The 21,643-nt window shown below is 34.7% G+C and overlaps 1 protein-coding gene across 1 annotated transcript; it reads right to left on the bottom strand.

The window, feature by feature from the left end:
* Positions 1-7,592: 7,592 nt before the first annotated feature.
* On the bottom strand, positions 7,593-18,288 carry LOC108990896 (putative white-brown complex homolog protein 30). The gene is made up of 14 exons (XM_018965010.2): positions 17,783-18,288; positions 17,629-17,705; positions 16,751-17,029; positions 16,590-16,653; positions 15,771-15,917; positions 15,550-15,584; positions 14,466-14,539; positions 13,436-14,364; positions 12,244-12,540; positions 10,832-11,317; positions 10,054-10,202; positions 9,577-9,866; positions 9,343-9,476; positions 7,593-8,030 (listed from the first exon to the last, which is right to left on the bottom strand). Exons 1-14 carry the CDS (start codon positions 18,022-18,024, stop codon positions 7,874-7,876), a joined length of 3,360 nt encoding a protein of 1,119 aa, XP_018820555.1. The 5' UTR covers positions 18,025-18,288; the 3' UTR covers positions 7,593-7,873.
* Positions 18,289-21,643: the final 3,355 nt, after the last annotated feature.

The raw sequence follows: 21,643 nt of genomic DNA, 5'->3' as shown, positions 1-21,643 counted from the left end.
TTGGCTCTCTTCATTTGGTTCCAACGTATCTAGTCTATCTTGAGTTCATGAGCTTGTTGCCCCTAGAAACTTCTTACCAATTTGTTCCATTCTAGGCCAAGTTGCTTAGGTAATTTGAAAATGCACATATTATAGGTAGGGATGGCCTGGATGACGGCTTTAATGAGAATTTCTTTTCCTGCTTGGGAAAGAAACATGTTCTTCCAATTAGAGATCCTCACTTGCACCTTGTCTATGATACCTTTAAAAGAATGAGCTCGAGACCTTCCAATGAGAGCTGGTAGGCCTAACTATTTCTCATAGGAGTTGGTGCCCCTTATGCCATCAATGTTGATGATGATTCCCTTTGTTTCTTCTCTGGTGTTCTTGCTGAAATATATTGAAATTTTTTCCTTGTTTAGCCTCTGACCTAAGGCAAACTCATAGGATTTCAGCAAGTAATAGAGTCAGCTCCATTTAATAGAGTTGGCTTTGCAAAAAGAAGGTTGTCATCTGCAAAAAACAAGTGGTTAATAGAAAGTTTGTTCCTTCTTATGGGAAGACCAGTGATGAAGTCAGAATCCTCAGCTTTGTTGAGCATGCAGCTGAGAACTTATGTGCACATAATGAAAAGGTAGGGGGATAAAGGATCCCCCAGCCTGAACCCTCTTGTGGGAAGGAAACTGTCTTGAAGAACACTAATGAAAATGAGATAATAAGATACTATCCCTACACACCTCAGTATTAAGTCTAACCAATTTTTTTTCAAAACCAAATTGTTGCACCACATATTTTAGGAAGGGTCATTCTATCCTATCATAGGCCTTACTCATGTCAAGTTTGAGTGTCATATAACCATCTTTTCCTTTCAATCTGGCCTTCATAGTGTGGAGGGATTCAAAGGCCACTATGATGTTATTAATAATCAACCTACCAGGAACAAAAGTTGTCTGTGTTGGGGAAATGATCTCTGGCAGAACAAGTTTCAGCCTATTAGCCAAGGTCTTTGCAATGATTTTGTAAAACACATTACATAGGCTAATAGGCTTGAAACCAGTAACCTAAGAGGGGGATGGTTATTTGGGAATTAGAGCAATGAGGGTTTCATTCAATCCACTAGCCCACCTGCTTTCATTTAGGGCTACAAGCACAACACTAGTAACCCTTTCACCCACTGTGGACCAATGAGATTGAAAAAAAAAAAAAGGAAGGGAATCCATCTGGGCTAGGAGAACCCATTGGATTCATACTAAACAGGGCTTCTTTAACTTCAATTGCATTGAAAGGTCAGGATAGGGAGAGGTTCATTTCTACTGTGAGCTTCTTGGGCATAGAGGATATGCATTCAGCAATCCCAGTGGGGCTCGAGGAAGTGAAAAGGGATTCAAAAAAATTCTGAAATACCTTACTAGTGTCCTGCTGACTAGTGTACCCATGGCCATACTTATCTTTGATCTTGTTGATGGTGTTTTGCTTTCTTCTTTGGCTAGCACATTTATAGAAGAAAGATGTGTTCCTATCCTCTTCCCTTAGTCAGTTTTGCTTTGCCCTCTGTTGCCACTTGATCTTTTTTGCATCAAGCAGTGAGTCAACTTCTGTTTGGAGAGCTTTAATGTCATCATACAATTGGCCCTCATTTGTCTCTTTCACAGGGTTGAGTGTGTCTGTTTTAGTCTTCAAAAGATTCCCATGATTTCTACGTAAATTCCTGCTCCATTTTATCAACCCTTTTCTACAATTCCTAAGCCCATAGAGTGTGTTTGTCAATGGGTCTGGCTGGCTAATTAAATTATCCCATATATGTTTAATCAAGTCCTCACACCCCTCCTTGTTGCTCCAGTTTGCTTCAAACTTGAAGGGCCTCACTTTCTTTGTGCTAGGCAAATTGTTTTGGGTTTTTATGATAAGGGGTCTGTGGTCTGAGGAGGATTCTGCCAGGTGGTGGATAGAATGATCCTCAAACTTGGCTATATATTTAGAGTTGCCAAAAGCTTTGTCAATCCTTTCTTTAGTAAAATTCCCTCCCTCTCTATTATTAGCCCAGGTAAATCTGTCTCCTTCAAAACCAAGATCATTAAGATCACAAAACTCAAGTGCTTCCCTAAAATCCACAATCTGCCTATAGGGTCTGATGGCACTCCCATTTTTTCATCAATGCTAGTAATTTCATTAAAATCCCCAAAGCATAGCCAAGGGACATTTTGTGCAGGGGTTAAGCCTTTTAAAAGAAGCCAAGATCCAACTCTTTTGGCAATATTGGGGTGGCCATAGAATCCTGTTAACAACCAAGGGTTCTCATCACTTTGAAGCTTAATGAAGGCTAAGATGTGCCAACTGGTGTAAGTAGACACTCTAAGTTCTACTGAAGAATTCCAAAGAAAGGCCAAGCCACCACTTCTACCCCTGCTAATGACACTAAAGCAGTATTCAAAACCCAACTTAACTCAAATTATCTCCATCTTTTCACTGTTGCACTTGGTTTCTATGAGGAAGGCCAAGTGTGGGACCTTTGATTTCACCATAAGGTTCAGTTCATGAATTGTCCGGGCCTTCTCAAGCCACCGGCAATTCCAGCTTAGGAAATTCATTGGGAGGGGTGGGGCTGCCCACCACTTGTGCCTGAGTTTTTCGATCTCTACGCATTTCACCGCTCCACCGGTAATTCCCTCTGCCCCTACCGTACTCCAGCTTGGTAGTTTCCATCGCCTATTCGGGGTTGAGCCCTGGGATTTGACGGCGGACTTAAAAAGTCACCTACAGACGCTTTACGCCCAATCATTCCGGATAACACTTGCATCCTCTGTATTACCGCGGCTGCTGGCACAGAGTTAGCTGATGCTTATTCCCCAGATACCGTCATTGCTTATTCTCCAGGAAAAGAAGTTCACGACCTATAGGCCTTCTACCTCCACACGGCATAGGCTGGTCTTTTGGCAGAGCTGAATTGAGGAGGGGCATCAGCGATGTCAAGGAGGGTTTAAGTCTAACCTTGAGCTTGCCTTTTCCACGTTTTACTTTTTGTGGGTAAAGGAGGATGTGGTCTGGGTTCACTATGGGGGCTCCAGAATTAGAGCGATTTGACTTACTAGGAAAGTCTTGTTTGGGTGTGGTGTTATTGGCAGCTGCCCTATTGTTTTCTTTCATAAGAAAAGGTAAGCTTTGGCTTATGTGATCGACATTTTTCTCTACACCTCCAGAAGGCCAAGGACAAGCTTTAGTTGGCACAACAGAAATCCTGGAAAAGAGGGGATCCTCAGACAAGCTCATTGGATTGTAGGTTTGCACAGAGGACAAGTTATATCCTGGTTGGTTTGGCTAGAGAAAGGCTAGGTCGTGACAGGTTCCTTAAAACAAGCTGGGATTTTCTAACTTGAGGCCTCTGCCTCTATTGCTGATTGAGACTGCCCATTACCAGTGTCCCAATTACCTTCCTCCTCTGACTACTCTCAAAATGCAGGTCCTTGAAAGGAAACTTTCGGTGAGCCTCCATACTTTTTCACAAAGGCTAGTTGAGGGAATGCAGAGGAAGCTCTAAGCCATGGGCCGTATTGATCTTGAGTCTGAGGGGGTTGATTAAGACTTGAGCATTTCCCATTTACGTGCTTCAGTAGACCACACTTGAAGCAGAAATTAGGTAGACGTTCGTATTTGAAATAAGTATGGTTTACCACCCAAGTTGATCATGTGGCCTCGTTTCAAAGGCTTGGTGACATCCACATCCACCTTGAGTCTTAGAAAACTACCCCATCCACACCCCAGGGCATTAACCTCTAGAGTGTGCACCTTGCCTATGGTTGCACCAATCCTCTCCCCTAATATTTTAGTCATACCGGCGAAAGGGAGGTTATGGACTTGAACCCAGAAGGGTTCTGATGAGAATTGCACCTCATTTGGAGATAGCTCTCCATCGAAGTCCTTTAGGCAGAAAAAGTAATAGTCAAAAGACCATGGTCTTCCCTGCAAAACCTTTTTATCTGATAAGAGTTGGAACTCGTTAAGGAATCTGTTGGTGCCAAGCTCCTTGAAGGTTATCCATCTTGTAGTACTCCACACCTTCACCATTGTGGTCTTAAAAGCTTCACGGTTTGTAGTTATGTTGTTAAGGATGAGTGCAAGAAGACAATGGCTGCCTCTGAGCTTAGTTACAGTGACTGCATCTTCTGGTAGTCTAAGCTCCTATTGTTCTTCGTCATTGAGCTTCAGAGACCCCCATTGTTTAGTAATCTCATCATCCATCTTACCAGACTCTATGGACTATCGCCCAAGAGACAATATCTTTGTCAAGAGACAAAGCAAAAACCTCACCCTTCAGAAGGAGAGGACCATCCAGCCCAACACCCTCAATAAGTTGAACTCAATTAATAATTAGCTGTGGACTTTGTTAACAAGCTTTATTGTTAGAAAGCTATTTATTGTTTGATAAATATATGCATGAAGTGATTTTAAACTTGTTACATTTGTTTGATAATAACATAAAAAAGTGCATTTTGAGGTAGAAAATGAAAAAAATGTCAATTAATTTTATTTTAAAATTATAACCATACCATTAATAGAAACTAAATCTTGGAATCAAATAAAAAAATAAAAAAACGATTGCCTAATAATAATAATAATATAATATATTCACATATTTTCTCTTTATTTGCACTTTCATTAATTTTCAATATTATACTATATATATATATATATATATATATATTTGCTAGATTTCAATATAATATAAACGGTAGCAAATAAAGATATCGGATTTTCACCCACAAAATAAAATTTTCATACAACACTTATAATGTAATAAAAAATAAAAAATTCCTTCCAACGACTCATATGTGAAATATCAATACAATTACACTCGATATTCATAGCATTTTCATAAGATGTCTCTAATTGTTGCATGGTTGAATATCTTCTACTTTTTTCGTCCTCCATTTATTCAGTAGGTAGATAATCCTTATTATCATCATATGATTGAAACTCATGGTCGTTTAATGCATGATTCCTTCAAGAATTATGAATAGCCATAGATGCCACCTCTATTTTAATTTTTTTATCGAGAGGAAAACTTGGAATATGATTCAATATCTTCTATCTATTTTTTCAAACTCCAAATGTTCTCTTAATAGTGCAAATGATCAGTGATGAATGTGCATGATTAAACATTTCAGTACATATACCCATTCATGACTGGTTATTATGACAAAAGTCTTGTAGATGATATCATTCACTTCTGTATGTCTCCATGTATCCATTCATATGAAGATATCTAGCATCTACTAAATAATATTTACTTGCATACAGTTCATGATAACGAATAAAAAGTAATGAAAGATACATTAATTTATGTAATATAGTTCACGAATGCCATTTTTATAACAAATTCAAACCTTTTAAGTGGATGTGGACAGCGCAATTCTTACTTTTAAGTAGTTTTCATAAAAATACATGTATCATGTGATGTACTTTCCCATCCAACCGAACAAAGATAAAGCCTATATGAAAATATGAAACAACCATGATATTCTTCCTAGGTATACCTTTTCTACCAATATATGGTATTTATTTTGCTGAGAAATACTAACTGGCACATGGATTCTATCAATAGTCACTATAAGAAAAATAGGTATTTGTGATCATTTTTATACGACGAAAATTATTATTTGTAACGAAAACAGACTCATTTTAACTGGATATAGTCATTTTGTTAGAAATAACCGATCGCAAATAATCAGTTTTCTTGTAGAGAGTTCCAAGTCAATCTTTGATCGAAGTATGGCCAATATTGCTTATCTTCAAGGATATTTTTAGATTATCCTTGAAGTACTCCCTCTCAATAGAATTAATGATGTTAACCGCCATTCGTGAAACAGCCGTTAATACAACATTAAAATGCCTACAAATAGTTTTTCTTGAATGTTGAAATCTTTCTTGCACCATTTTGTTCCCAAACCCATGACCTTAGGTAATAAAGAACAAACTTATGACGTGTACAGGTAGAGGTCCAATAAGATTCATTTACAACGTACTAATGTTTAGCAGCCATTGTTAATTATAACACTATGAAAATATCAATATCATTGATTTTCTCTTTTTCGCCGTAATCATTTGTTATCTTGAGCGACTCCATCATTGTTCTTCATTAATTTAAAGAGTAATTCTATATACAATCGTGAAATGTGTAAAAACTACGTAATCGATTTGAAAAAAAGTGAGGTCTACTATTAAAAAATTACTTTTTTTTTATGTGAGTCTCATGTTTACTTTTTTCTAAGCGATTACACGACAGTTACACAATTCATGATTGCAAATATCTTTTCTCATATGTAAAATAAAATAATAAAAAAAAATAAAGATGCAATGCTTAAGAACAAAACATCACTAAAAATAAAAGTACATAATCTTAAAAAACTCAACCATAAAAAAGATAAATCTCAACAATTTCTTGAATAATTTATTATAAAACATTAAAAAGAGAGAGTTTATATATATTGCCCTCCCAAATATCTCACTCTTATGGTCGTTATAATTTCTAGATTTAACGGAAAGGATATATACATATATATATATATATATATATGGATTGAAATAGTTTATTAACATATGGGTGAATATTGAATTTATTATGGCATGGTTTTATGTGACTTTGCAGTCTATAATGAATAATTATATTTAAGTGTTGAGTAATTTTACATTACATAAATCACATCATTTCATCAAGATATATAATTACTAAGATATATATTCTTGCTTCATAGACACAATTATACAAACATCACATTGATTTCGAGTAACCGCTTTTCTTTTTCAAAATGGATAGTTAACGACCTCAGTGTGTGCCGTCTAATGGTAGAGCAGGGAATAGTCAACTATAATATTTCGTTGTAGAAGATGCATATATACATAATATATGTCAACTATTAGATTTCTTTGTCAATTTAAAGTATAGGCTGAAAAATTATATTTGGTTCAACGAAGTGTTGGGTTTGTGGAGTTTGATTTATTCTTGTAACGGCCCGATTTCATGACTCGATCTGACAAAGATTTGTCATAATTTTTTGGTAGACTTTCAATGAGGCTTAAGCCGATAGGCCCAAGCTGAAGCGAACATAGACAAGCCTCGTGGGGGTGTGAGGAAACATTTTTTGACCTAGTTTGTGACTCAAGAAATGTCAAATAGAAAGTTCACGCGACAGGTAGCTTGAGCAAAACTCAGGCAGAGAGTTTACTCGACACTCGCTCGACATGTCACTCGAACAAATAATACGATAATTGAAAAATTTAGACTTCCGTCATGTAACCATATGAATAGTATGGCCGGTCTGAGCATTATAATTTCACTCCACATTGTACTTTGACATTCCTCAAAATACAAAATCCTCTGCAGTTTTGTGTACGTAATTTTTTGTGTCTTGTAATTAATTTCTTGTTTTACTTTATTTTTCTTGCATAGTTTTTCACAACTTGATCATGAGACTCATTACTGTTCAAATCCTTTTTATAAATGAGAGTTTACGTTGATTGTTCATGTCCGTGAAATATTCCTTCTGAAATTAGTTAGGAGGTGTCACACAAACTGTGATATAGTTAGGGCAGACGACAAAATGCAAGAAGAACTAAAAGTGGAATAGGATTGTTTCTTCTTTCTTTCTTCTTTCTACTTACCTACAAATAACCAAACTAAATACAAAAGGAATGACCAATGATTCCTAAACTGGGTCATGAGACTTGATTCACATGATTCTACTTAATTCATGTTAGCCATCAGTTCCCATTCCTAGAGGGAATGTTTTTGTCACTAACAATAATTGGAATCTCGTCATGCATACAAAGGGTGCAGAAATTGGACTAGTACTTCTCTAATTGGGACACTGGGAAATCAGCAAAGAGAGAATGTCCAAGCTCACCTTTTCGTAAAGGTTACCATACAAAAGAATGCCAGGACACGGCAAGCTATACCAGCAAGAATGAGGAAGAGTAGACAAAAAGCCCAGTCATGAAGATCATAGCCACTTTGCATTAAATAACTGCAACGAGTTATCAGCCACACCCCAGAATACCTGAGAAGCAGATGATAAAACCGTTATATGATAAAATTTACAAGGTAATGCAATTAACTTGAAATGTATAATCATAACATGATTAATGAATATTCAATATTTCTCCAAGCTATATCAGAATCCTATACCAGTTGTAAGAGTTTATTATGTTTCACATATTTCCCTAAATGCATTTAATTTGTGTCCGTGTCTTGCAAAATTACAGGAGCCTAACCTGTTGCAGCAGATCAGGAGAAAATTATAGCTTTCATGCAAAAATTTGAAACTTCAAAGAGGAAGTTCAATGAGAAAATGATAAACCAAACCAAACACAAGTTCTAAGTAGGGGTATGACTACTTAGAGCTACCTCACCAATACCAAAAGATCTTCCTTAGATCTAAATAGATACGTGCCGGTTTTTATCCATGGCTTGTTTTGTGAAGTTATTGTAGTAAGAATAAATAAGAAAGAGAATAACTGAGATTTAGGAAAGGAAGACAAAAAATTCACCCTTCATGTCTTGTATTTCTCTTATCTTGCTTCTCAATATTAATCAGATCTCCTGGCACAGTTTCATTTAGTTATGGTTGTCAAAGGAAACCTTAGACGTTTTTTTCTCTCTCCTAAGACATATTCATTAATAAGTTAATTTTTTTCTAATAACAAGTGTCTACTTCTAAGCAACCTCTGTAAAACCTGGCAAACTTCAATGGAGCAGATTTTACTTTTGTAAACCAAAGGCAGCCTCAAGGAAGTGAACATATGACCTAAAATCAACAAAATATAGCATAAAAGAAGCACATGTTAAAGAACTCCCCACTAGCATTCAGTTTGCTCCACTTATATGTCTAAAATTGCAATCTTGAGTGCTATATCCCAAATAAAATATTTAATGATGATAGTATTAATAAGTAAATTCTGGCTGAATCCCCCATCAATAATGTCCATGTTTCCAAGTATACGTCCATGCATGCACCAGGATGCTGTGTGCATTTCTGAATAAGCATGCCTTACTTAAGGGAGAAAGAGAGATGGTAGAGATATAAGAACAAGAGTTCCCCAGCCAGAATGTATCTTGCCACCCCAGCCCTAGGTTGGCTGTAGGGGATGGCTGGTCACACCACAAATGGGATGGTTGGGCCTCCCCTTGTGGGTGGCTGTCCACCCTGTTTTTTGTTGTTTTATTTTAATTTTGATTTGTTAATTTGTTTTTGGTGTTGTGTTTTTTTATATGACTTTCAATAATAAGTTGATGTGTTAGCTTTTTATTAGAGGGTGTAAAGGAATTGGTTTGCACCATATCTAGATTGGAGTCAAATTCTAAGAACAAACCTTTTGGCATTTGAAATGACAAAAGCTTCTAAGGCCCACTTTGTGTAGCACAACTTTCCTAGGTACTTGAGAAATCGATTGTCATTTTCTTGAACTGCTATAAGAGTTAAAACAACAGGAAGAATCGCAGACCACTGCAAGAGGAAAAGAAAAGGGATATTAGCCTTAAAAGTACAATTGAAGTGAAAAGGGATACATGTTCATATGCAGCATTGAGTTGATTGATGTATATACCAGTTGGGCAGGACTAGGTTCAAGGTAGATGGAAAGTATGTAAGCGATGCCAGTCACACAGTAAACAAGGCAAACCAAAATAACGTAATTGTCTGTAAAAGATGATCTTGGATTGTTGAAGAAGTAGAACATTGATAGATAAAGCAAAGGCTTGATGAATGTATTGAAAAGTTCAACTGCATCTTTGGAGAGAAAATGGGCCAGACTGCTGATCCCTGATGCACTCTCTCTCCAATACTGTAATTTGTCCAGCGAGAATGTTCTCAAAGCTGAAATCTTGCATAGTAGCGCTACAATAATAAAAAATAAAAAAAATACAATTCAAAACACACCATAAGAGATGAGATGTACAAAAACATCAGTAAGTACAACCTAATGGAGAGGATAACTAAGGGGGTTTGGGAGTAAGACAGTTTAATCTCGTTGGCTTAAAAAAAACACATGAAATAGATAACTAGTTTGTATTTTAAAACTTACAAACAGCAATGACGGTATAAGTATAGCCAAGGGACCCAAATGTTGCATCGCTCACTTTAGCAAGAGTTCCCAAGCAGGCTCCAGCAAGTAGTAAAATCATATAATCAATTGCTTGAACCCTAGCTTCACGTAGCCGCTGCTTACTAACCCTGAAAGATTTGATCATATACTAAGAAATTAGAGAACCAAATTAGATTCTTGATAGAGAAGTCAACGAAGGATAAAAAATCTTCAAACATACAGCTTTAACAAACAAATCAGTTGCAAATATAAATCTCAAAAGGAGCAAATACCTTGACACTATATATAATATTCTACAATACACAATTCATGAAACTGAAGAGAGTCTCCTGAAAAGCTTCATGGGCCTAATTCATCTCATAAAACTGGTTCTACAAGAAATGATTGTTCATTCCTTATAAACATGCCTAAGACCTTGTCCACAGGCAATGTGAGATTATTCCTCAACACCCTCTCCCTCACGTGCAGGCCAGTATTTTTTTCTGGTCCTTGTCAGGGAATAAGTAGTGTGGGCCCCCATTCGTCCTGTTGCTGGCTCTGATAATATGAAGAAATTCATGGGCCTAACTCATCTCATAAAACCGATTCTACAAGAGAGGATTACCCATTCCTTATAAACATGTCCAAGACCTTATCTACAGGTAATGTGAGATTGTTTCTCAATACTGTCCCTTGTAAGCTAAAATTTTCCCAATGACAAAGTATGGAAGTTGGTTTGCTCATTTAGCTAACACAAAAGAATGGTGGAATATTATACCTCCCTAGGAAGTATCTGTACTGTCTGGCTACTCCAGGAGTTCTCCGGTTGGATAAGTCTTTAGACTTCAAAAAATTATGTTGTATACGATCTCGTTTTGTCTCAACATTAAACTTCATATCCTCCCACAGATCTCCAGCGAAAGATTGTTGTTCAGTAGTACTAGCTTCATCATCACCAGGATTTAAGTCTTTAGTTGAGGACATTGCAGCAAGTCCATCAGCATATTGCAGCATATCTGCGGGTACTCTGTATCCATTTTTAAGCATCCATCTAACTGGAAGCTGTTCACGAGTCACACCTGAGCTTGGTTTCACTATACCTTCCAAAATGTCGATGAAGTGGTCTGGAGGATTAACACGCTCTGGTACGTTGATGCCAAGGCCAGCAAAGTATTCTTCAACTTTCTTTGCAGATCCATGATATGCAGTAAGACCGCCTTTGGCTAAAAGTATCAAATCATCAAACATCTTGAACAAAGCGTAGCTGTTTGGGAGGACAGAAAAAAATAAAAAATAAAAAAGAAATGAATCAACCACAATATTTATGTGGTTCTCGTAAATCTTTAAAAGGAAGATATCAAAACAATGCCTATAAGTGATCCCCCCCTTACTGGGATTTCCAAATTTCCAATTAGTGGTATTTGTTAGGCTACTGAGCAAGATAACAAGGTGTTTTTGAAAACATACAACTACTTGAAATAGTCAGATAATTTTTGTTTCCAACCCTTATATATTGTTTTACCTTTGATCTCTTATGAAACATTACATTTCATTTATGTCTTGTAACACTCACTGCAAACCCAAAATAATGATGCAATTTGTACACGTTTGATGGAGACTCGGTTATATACAAATTGATGAGGCTCAACAGTGATGGACTTGATTTTTACATCTTGATTCGACAAAATCTCTCAGAATTTGATTTCAAGTTCTCCTTATGTTTCCATAAACCTAATGCAATTGGCCTATTGAATAAACTGTTCACAAAATTGTGTTCATTCATGCCGCTAAAAGCTTCTCCCCCCACCTCTCTCTTTATCACTTGTTCTTCCTTCTCTTTCTGCCCAAGAAACTCTCATGCTAATGTTTCTGAAGAATGCTCATGCAGGAGTCCTCAATCATGCAATGAACGTAAAAAATAAGGAACTTGTTGCATAGAAAAATGAATTCTACAGAAAACAGAATACTTTTGTTTAAAATTTCATTTCTATAGTAAATATAAGTATCTAGACACTTTTTTGGCTTAAAAGCTTGTACGAAGTGATGCACCTAGCAATTTACAAATAAAAAGGGGACAAAAACAAAAGGTAAATAGAGGGTCCCACTTTTACAAAGAGAATTATTTTTTGTTGGGAATTTCATTTCGACTAGGAAGGCATATACACAGAGAGAGAGAGAGATGGAGCTTACCTGGGTTGGTGAACTACCATGCAGATGTTTACCCCTTCAAGAGCTTCACGGCGAAGTGCTCTAAGAAGTAACAGGGAAGATGAACTATCTAGACCAGTTGTGGGCTCATCCAAGATCAACAATGAAGGTTCCATGACCATCTCTAGGCCAACATTTACACGTTTCCGCTGGCCTCCAGAGATCCCTCGCTTCTCCACTGTTCCAACTAGGGAATCTCTCACTGCTTGAAGTCCTAAACACTCGATGACTCTTTCAATAACCAGAACCTTATCAGGTTTGGGCATGTCAGCTGATAGTCTGCAGCATCAAGTAATGCAGCGATAGAAATGAAATAAAAATGTGAATGGAACTAACTAAACAGTAGGTAATGATCCATTTAATCAGGAAGTCAAATTGTAATGTTAAGCAGTAGCAGCAGCAACGGCAACAAACAAGATATGTAACTTTAAACTACCATAAGGGAAACATATTTTTTGGTTTACATGACATATCATGTTAACAACAATGTGAGCTTGTAAGGTGTCTTGTAACTTTAAACTACCATAAGGGGAACATATTATTTGGTTTACATGACATATCATGTTATCAACAATGTGAACTTGTAAGGTGAATCATTTGAAATAAAATTTCTAGGATCGCCATGTAGGTATATGGCTCTGTGTTGAAAATATAGAGGCATATTAGAACTTGCCGGGCACTTCCCCAAGTGAGCTTGATTCTAAGTTCTGGAGTTTGTCACCCTGATTTATCCTAGGATACAGAAGTTATCTTTGACATGCATCTATTTATTGGAGTTAATATCAGTATCATAGAAAATCATATTTCCTGCGGGGTAGGGGTAGCAAAATCCCTTGTTAAAACCACAAACATGGAGAAAGATGTACTTGTTAGATCATTTTTAGAACTCAGTAAATCCTTTTAGGGAGATGTATATTTGACTGATTCAAGGGGCATGTGATCAATTTTGACGATCACATAAGGCATTTGATCAGGTGCTTAGTCCTTGAGCTTATTCTATTTCAATATATCTTTCCCAGAATCTTTTGCACGCCTTTTCCTGATAAGAAGTATATCCTGATATAGAAATCTTTGACATAGGTGATATTGAGTGATGAACTAATAATGGATTCCACCTATGAAATTCAAGAATGGAAAGGATGGTGAAGTTAAAAAGCATGGCAAATATATGTACCTGCACCTTGCACTGAATCGCAGATTCTCCTCCACTGTCAAGTTCCCATGCACAATATCATCTTGTGGCACAAAACCAATAATTTTCTTATATGATTGCATGGATTCAACTTTTCCATTTATAAGAATTAAACCTGACATGTTGCATCCAGTCACCTTTCCAGCCAAAGCAGAAAGAAATGTCGTCTTTCCAGCTCCTGATGGACCCATGACAGCCGAAACTCGACCGGGCATGAATTTCCCTGTGACACACCTAAGCAAATGTTTCTTTTTCCCTTTTAAAGTAAGAGTTAGATCTTTGAACGCCACCTCAATCATAGGCCTAGTTCTGATTTCACCACCAGCAGCCATCGAGATTACTCCTGAGAATGTCAAGTTCTTGTTCTCCTGTTGCATAGCTTTCTCCTTCTCTAATTGACCATATGCATACTTAAAAATTTGGCTGTGAGTACTCAATTGTTTACCTTTTGGCATATTCTTTTTTATATTTTTGTCTCCAATCTCCAGATGAAAACCCTCATTACTATCTGGATTTTCCTCAAGAGAATGCAACATTTTTGTGAGGTTACTTGGTTCCTTTTTCTTTCCTTTGGAAGTGCCAGATGATTGTACAGATGTACTTGAAGAACCTAGAGGCAAAGGTGGTAATCGAGCATCATCTTTTCCAGGTTTAGCTTGACCAAGAACCATCATCTGTTCTGGCTGCCTTACAGATTTTTTACGAGAAAAAGTACGGGATAAATGTTCTTGCAAACCCCCTGCACTCTTCTTGGCAATATCTTTTGCAGATTTCCATCTTTCTCGTGCCTGTGCAGTTTCTCGTGCGTGTCTGGCTGCAGCTTCCCTAGATTTAGCCTGTCTTCTTTCTCGAGTGGAGAGAACTTGATCAGAACAGTTGTATATAAAGAGCAGCAGAGTACATAATGCAACCTGTATAGGCAAGTAAACAATATCAAATTCAAGAGACAGGACTCATGTTAGATAGAATCCTAGTAAACAGATCTTACAAGAATAGATACACATTTACTTACAAGAAGCATGACACCGTAGGCATGAATATTTTGGTTTGCTGTGTTTGGATTACAGGTCGTCAACTTGAAGCACACTGCAAAAGGTTAATAAGAATCAAAATCACAAAAACCAAAGATACTGAGAAAATTTGCTGTAGTGCACTACATGTCAATTTAAAGAGGCAACATAGCTAGGAGGAATAATCAACAAATAGGTTTACATTTGAGACAAAAGATATGGCATCTAACTGAAGTTTTCATTATATATAATACGTACCCCAGATTTAGAATGAGAGGGTGGGGATTCTAATCCTATATTACATAGGAGGGAGAAGTTCTTACAGTTTATAATGATTCCAAGTGGTTCAAATTGTAACGTTGACTACTCCTTTTAGATTATATATAAGCCCATATATGGCTTAGGTTTTTCTTGGGCCGTTACAAATGAGATCATAGTCAATCCCAACTAGAAGTGTGAGACTTGAACCTACTTTCAACCTAATGAGAATGTGAAATTTAAGAGGAGATTGTAATGCCTTTGATTTAGCACAACAGGGTAGTGAATAAGATCACACATTACATAGAGGGAAAGTTGTTACTGCTGTTTATAATGATTCTTAAGGGTTTTCACCTCCCTAAGAGATCTTTTAAGGAGGGGTGTAATACAAGTACTTTCTAGGAGGTCACTCATTCTAGTACTACGCTGGCCCTAAAACACTTAACCGCATAGTTTTGATGAGATCAGGTGCATTGGTACTGATATGATCACCTCCCTAAGAGATTTGACATCCTGAAACCTTATTAATTGTTTGACATAATATTTTCGGACAGGTATGAAAATCACAACTAGGCTGGATTATGAATGAATTCTATACTCTAATGAGCACTGACAAGGATTTCGCACAAGAGTCTTCATTTCTAACAAATTATCTTAACAGCAAATGGGATAGATATGGTGGGAAAAAAGCAGCTTGCAGAGGAAAATTCGTTTGTGAACAGATTATAAATATAACAATAAGTGAACTTTTTTATACAAGTGAAGAATTAAGATCAGTGCCATGTTACATGGAAGAAGCTAATAAGATTAAAAAAAAAAAAACTTTACATTTTTCAGAAGTGGAGCCCATCCTGCAGTAATGTCTGAAATTGCAAGAGAAAAACATTTTAGTACAGATAGATTCTGAGAACCAAACAGTTGCACTATATGATAAATTCATGCACCAAATTAGAAAAATTAAAATTAACTTAAAAGTTGATTATAATGATTCAGATCTCGTGTCATGTTAAGAATGAGGAAAGAGCTGTAAGTTCTGGGATAATCACTACCCACTCCTGCAAGGAACTTCGCGTATGGTAGTTGGACAATATGACCCTGGTGAACAGAAAATTTCATTGCTCCTCTCAACGTCGGCCCAGATATCAGCACCTCCACAAGTATGATTGGAAGTTCCAGGAGGTATTTGATAGCTGTATCTGCAGATTGTTTCTACCAGTGAATATCAGTGTGTTAGAATATAATTTAAATTGTTAATTTTCCTCCCATTAGCTTAAGTTTTTTTAGATCAGTGGTGATATGGTACCAGAACCATTTCACTCGGACTGATTTGAATTTAAATATGAAATAGTTTTAAATAAAATATGAAAGTTGAAAAGAATATTATTTTTTAATATTATTATTATTTTAGAATTTAAAAAAATTAAATTATTTATTATATTTTGTTAAGAAATTTAAAAAAATTATAATGATAAGATGAGATAAGATGAAATACTTTCTAATTCCAAACGGTATGAGCGAGAATGACAGAATTTAATTCAAATAATTATATTTATCTCCTCTGAAACTAAATTTTTATTCTCACGTTAACTTAAAGATTTTGGGATAAGTAGTAATTAAGGCCTTGTTTGTTTTCCAAAAACATCTCATCTCATCTCATCTCACCTCATCATTACAACTTTCTCAAATTCCCACACAAAATAAAATAAACAATTCAACTTTTTCAAATTCCAAAACAATAATAATATTAAAAAATATATTTTAACAATATTTTATTCAACTTTTTAACTTTAATCTCAACTCATCTCATCTCATCTCATCTCTAAAAACAAACGGCCCTAAGAATGTCAAAGATGGGACATGAAACTTACGGGTCGCAGATTCCGGTCGTTTTATTTAGTTTTGCAAGTGGACAATAAGAACCTAATGGGCAAGCTTCATGCAGAAGAAATCAGAGAAAAAAAAAATGGTGTTAGTTACAGCTCAATCTCAACAGTGACAACAACATGTTTCATGGTTTTCACATACTTACGTATCATGCAAGTAATACCCTGGGGACAGAAGAAACCCTCGCAACAAGGTTGACAGTCGTGAGTTCTTGAAGGCATGGCTTTTGAATTCTTGAGGTCAACATGATTCTGGTCTTGGTCAACACTACAACCCCAACCTGGCTCACATCCAGAAACCCACGAACTCAAATTGCAGTTCTTGTTAGGTTTTAAGTAATTGTCCTCGGCTGCCCCTCTTTCAAACAAACTTTTGAAGTAGAATCTTAATTCTGCTGCTGTACATAGTCTCTGTGTGAGGTCTCCTGTTGATCACATCCAACATTCCATTCCAAAGTAGGTAAAGGTGTAAGTTGTTAAAATATATTTTTTCAAATATTATTTTTATTTTAAAATTTGAAAAAATTAAATAGTTTATTTTATTTTATGTAAAAATTTAAAAAAATTATAATGATTAGATAAAATGAAATGAGATTAAATGAATTGAAAAATTTTATAAAAACAAACGAGACTCGAACCTTGATGAGGTTGGCAAGCAAAAGAAAAAGCCATAATAGGGGTTCAAACCACCATGAATATTATTCTTCATCTTGAATTTTATAATTCCCAATCATACTAACTGATTTGTCACATTTTCAATAACTTCTTATCTCTGTGGTTGACTTTTGAAACTACTTAAAACGTACAACATCAATTGATAACAATCAGATGCATGGGAGGGAAGCGAGATAGATGTATCATAGGAAAAGGTTACTGTACTCATGGATAGTAATTTTCTCTTAAACTAAATATTTTACCGGAATATTGATGCTGTGAATATAAGTCCTAAAAAAAAGTTCAAAAGCCTCATTTGCCATTCATCAAATAAAGTAAATTCATTTTGAAAAAGGCCAAAGACTCGTACCCTTGGTCTTCTTGATACAATTTGTCAAGAAATCTAACTTTCCAGCAAAATTGAATGCACCATGCCAATCGACATCCCTGAAAGAAGAAAATCAGAACGAAACATGTACAATAAAAGCACCAAATTGCTGTAAAAACTTCATCAAATCACTCACACATCCTTTATGCAGAATCCCAAATTCTCTTTGATGTCTTGGCTTAAAATTTTGGTGAGATTCGAAAGCCGACCGTAGATGAGTTGTGTCACAATTGGAAGCACAGCCGGATTACCAGTCTGACTGTAGTCATTTCCATCCACACATTGAATGCATGGCAACAAACTTAAGCCAACAATGATGTACAACGTCAAAACATGAGGAATCCAACAGACATGAATCCTGGATTCCCTCAATGCCATTGTTGGAACGTCTCCAAATCACAAATTCAAAGAACACCGCCCAAATAACAATTGTAAATAGATTTCTTGAATTGCAAAAATCCAAATTGAGGCTTGTCAAATAATGGTTAACCATAGCATCCTTGCTATATGTAAACTTGAATTGTATTAATTCTAGAACGAATTTAACTTTAATTTTGGAACAAAACCAAACAATAGAGTAATGGGAGATTGGAATGCAGATTGAATGTTAAGAAACTTGTTGATGAACAATGAGGGAGGTTGAAGTTCTGGTCAATGGTGTTGTGAGAAGTCTTGGGGGGCTTGGAAGGTCCAGACTTTGAGATGAAGAAATGGCAGGGAGGAATGAGTGGCTAAATTGAAGGAGCAAGAAGTCTTTAGGACGCCCTATTTATTAAGGTTTCAAATTAAAGGAACAACGTAACAACCAAATGACGTGGCAATACCACTCAGCACTCATTTTCCAAAAAATTTCAGTTTTATTTATTTTCTTTTAAACTCAGTATTCTATTCAAACAATGTATTTTCAGAATGAAAAAAAAAAATGCAATCCTTATTGAATGAGATTACATTTGACAGATTTATCAAACTTGTTTTGAACAAGTTTAATATAAGTCTAAAAAAATTATTAGTTCAAAATGTGTTTCCTTTGATGTTTGTACTATGATTCAACCATTTTTGTCATTTTGTACAAGATCAATAGACATAACATTGAGATTCTTGTGCTCTTGTTGGTTGAATTTGTCAGGATATGCAAACAGTTGAATCATCAATTCATTTTGTAAAACTTGTTCTACAACATTTTCTATATATGACAAATGTTTATGGGAAAAAAGAAAATTGATAGGTTTGCATGATTCATAAAAGCTTAAGGAACTTATATATTGAAAATTCCAGTGTTGTAAATTAATACAAGTCTTAGAACTCAATGTTTTTAATTAAATTTTTATGCATGGTATAAATAAAAATAAAACCGGTACAAGACATAAATATGTAAAAATCAAATAAAATGATTTTTATTATAATTTAGTTTTAATAGTTTTATTTCTAATATAAATGTCAATGTAGTTATAGACAATATAGTAAATATCTCAAAATCACCAACTAGACTTTTTTTTTATTCCAGACAATAAAGTAACAAAAAACAAGAAAGCATACCTCGTCAATATTATTCATAAACTCAACTACTAAACAACCCAATACTTCTTCTGCAATTTCACCAAATATAACAACAACTAATTTTACTGTACCATCGTCAAGTTCAACATACGCTCGGTAGCTATAAATGTGATAAAAATATAATTTTAAGTTATAATCAATAAAAACTATACATTAAATATGTCACATAAATTATGAAAACAAAAGTTTGAAAGATACATACCATGGTTGGGAAATACATTGGTGTTTGCAATGGTAACAAATGAAACTTTCATTGTGTTCATACCCAGTTCCTTTGTTACAACCAATACATGACATGTAGAAAAATAGCTGTGGGAAATTAATGATAATTATCTTCGTCTTTATCCAAAATTTTACTTTCTACATTATATTAGAAACAATTTTTTAGATTAAGTGATTGTATAAATATTTAAATTTGTAATTAAGAATAGGATTTTACCGCTATGAGTTGCAAACTTTTCATCAACTCAGCAACATCAGAATTCTTGATGATTTCTCGAATACCAACAGAAGATAGAGATGTAGGTAGTTATTTCAAGCATTTTGCAATAATATTTTCAAGTAATGAATCATTAATGACCGCCCTTAAAATTCATAAAAAAATGAAATATAAGAAAGAAAAATATGGAGATGCAGTTAATATTTATGTGGCTAATTTTAAGTAAATAATATAAATGCATTAATAAATAATCACTAATTTGTGAGCGTTATCACTATTGCAATGAAGTTGCCTCAAGAATATGAGGATTGATTGTGAATATACTTGATGGACGTGATGAAAGAGATAATCTTTCATTGGAAATAGAAATCATGATTAATGCAAGTATACTTGATATGAACAAAATATAAGACTATTAATTATTTTAATATCATTGTAAGAACCAACTTTTATCCTTGTTCCAAGAATAACTAGCTTAACTCCAATTATTTCGGAGATTTTTTGGCATTCATCTTGCACAAATCGACCTCATATTATTAAACATATGGGATTTAAAATACAAAATTAAAAAAAAGAAAAGAATTAATAGAACATGGAACAAATTAAGAGCGAAGTCTAATTGGAACATGAGGTTTATTTACCTTTGATTAATAACATATATTTCATGAATAGTTGTTGGTCCTTACGTTAAAATTATCTTTCTACATGGCTTGATATGAATTGCAACAGCTAAAATATCTGATAGATAATATTCAAATTATTAATGTATTTATAGAAAAACATTCAAAAATAAAAAGTAAATTACCTATTTCTGCAATTAAATCTTTGTAAGCATCTAATTCATTGAACAGAATGAACTGCTCTGGTGGCTCCAATTGTTCTTCATGATCTCGAACTTTATCAATTATTTTTCTAGAATTTAAAATGCATTGGTATTTATGTGTTTCATTCTGTACTTTAGATTTAATGGCTTCACAAATGCATTGTTGATATAATATGATTGAAAAATGTACAAAGTGATATCTCGTGAGTCAAGATCTTTACCAAACATTATAGCTTGTAGTCGATTTCTCCATTTAACATAAAATATTGTAACAAATAATTTATTATAAAAGATTGTAATGAATAATTTAGTATAATAAATTTTTTTGATTTGAAGTTATTCTTAGGTCTTAAAAAATAAATATTTTTTAAAATGTGTGCTATAAAGAAAACTAAACAAACACAACATCATTGATGTTTGTATAATATGAAAAAAAAGAAAAAGAAAACAAATGCAACGTTAAAACACAACAAATCATGACTAGAAAATGGTTACAAGAGGAGGATGTAAAAATAAAAAATTTTCTTGTTAGGTTGTAGAACATAAAAAATAAAAATAAAAATAATAGATAGAAATAAATACTATATATTTGAATCAATCAATGATAGAGTTTGGTACACTGGTGAGCATTGTCCTGTTCGTTTGAGTGACTTATCTGCAACCATGTAAATGTATAATCATAGTAAACCCAATAGTAAAAGAAAAATTTCTAAAGTAATTAATGAATTGAATAAATTAAGTTATAAAATACTAAACACATAGAAAAAATAATTAAATTAAATATGCAATTTTGTGTAATTAATTGAAGTCAAGCTATATAATTGAATGTAGTTACCTGTACAACACAACTACGAACATGTCAATCTTAATAATTCTATATAAACAATATTTTTTGTACAATTCTTTTGAGATCGTTCAGTCAACGGTAGCCTTATCAAAATCCTTACTATAGATGCAGTCTTGGCTCTTGGTAAACAGACATATAATTAACCATGTGAAAAAACAGGTTGAGACAAATATATCCCAACAAAATTCAATATTTGTCCTTGTGACTTATTTATACTCATTATAAAGCTCATTTTGATAGGAAATTGAGTTTTGTTTAAATGGGAAGCCACTATTTTCATCAATATTTAGTAAGAATATGATCATTGGAATAAAAACTCTTTTTTCCACTA

The sequence above is a fragment of the Juglans regia genome, chromosome 3 (assembly GCF_001411555.2).
Source record: "Juglans regia cultivar Chandler chromosome 3, Walnut 2.0, whole genome shotgun sequence".
In the NCBI taxonomy this organism is placed as follows: Eukaryota; Viridiplantae; Streptophyta; class Magnoliopsida; order Fagales; family Juglandaceae; genus Juglans; species Juglans regia.
This window is presented reverse-complemented; position numbering and strand designations above follow the sequence as displayed.

Bases quoted from the DNA above. Each gene is read 5' to 3' on its own strand.
- LOC108990896 (XM_018965010.2), bottom strand. From the start codon at position 18,024: ATGGCATTGAGGGAATCCAGGATTCATGTCTGTTGGATTCCTCATGTT. The intron at 14,540-15,549 runs GTAAAGTTTTTT...AACCTTTTGCAG, and splicing joins GGGCTCCACTTCTGAAAAAT to TGTGCTTCAAGTTGACGACC. The intron at 8,031-9,342 runs GTTTGTTCTTAG...TCTGCTTCTCAG, and splicing joins GTCATTTCAAATGCCAAAAG to GTATTCTGGGGTGTGGCTGA.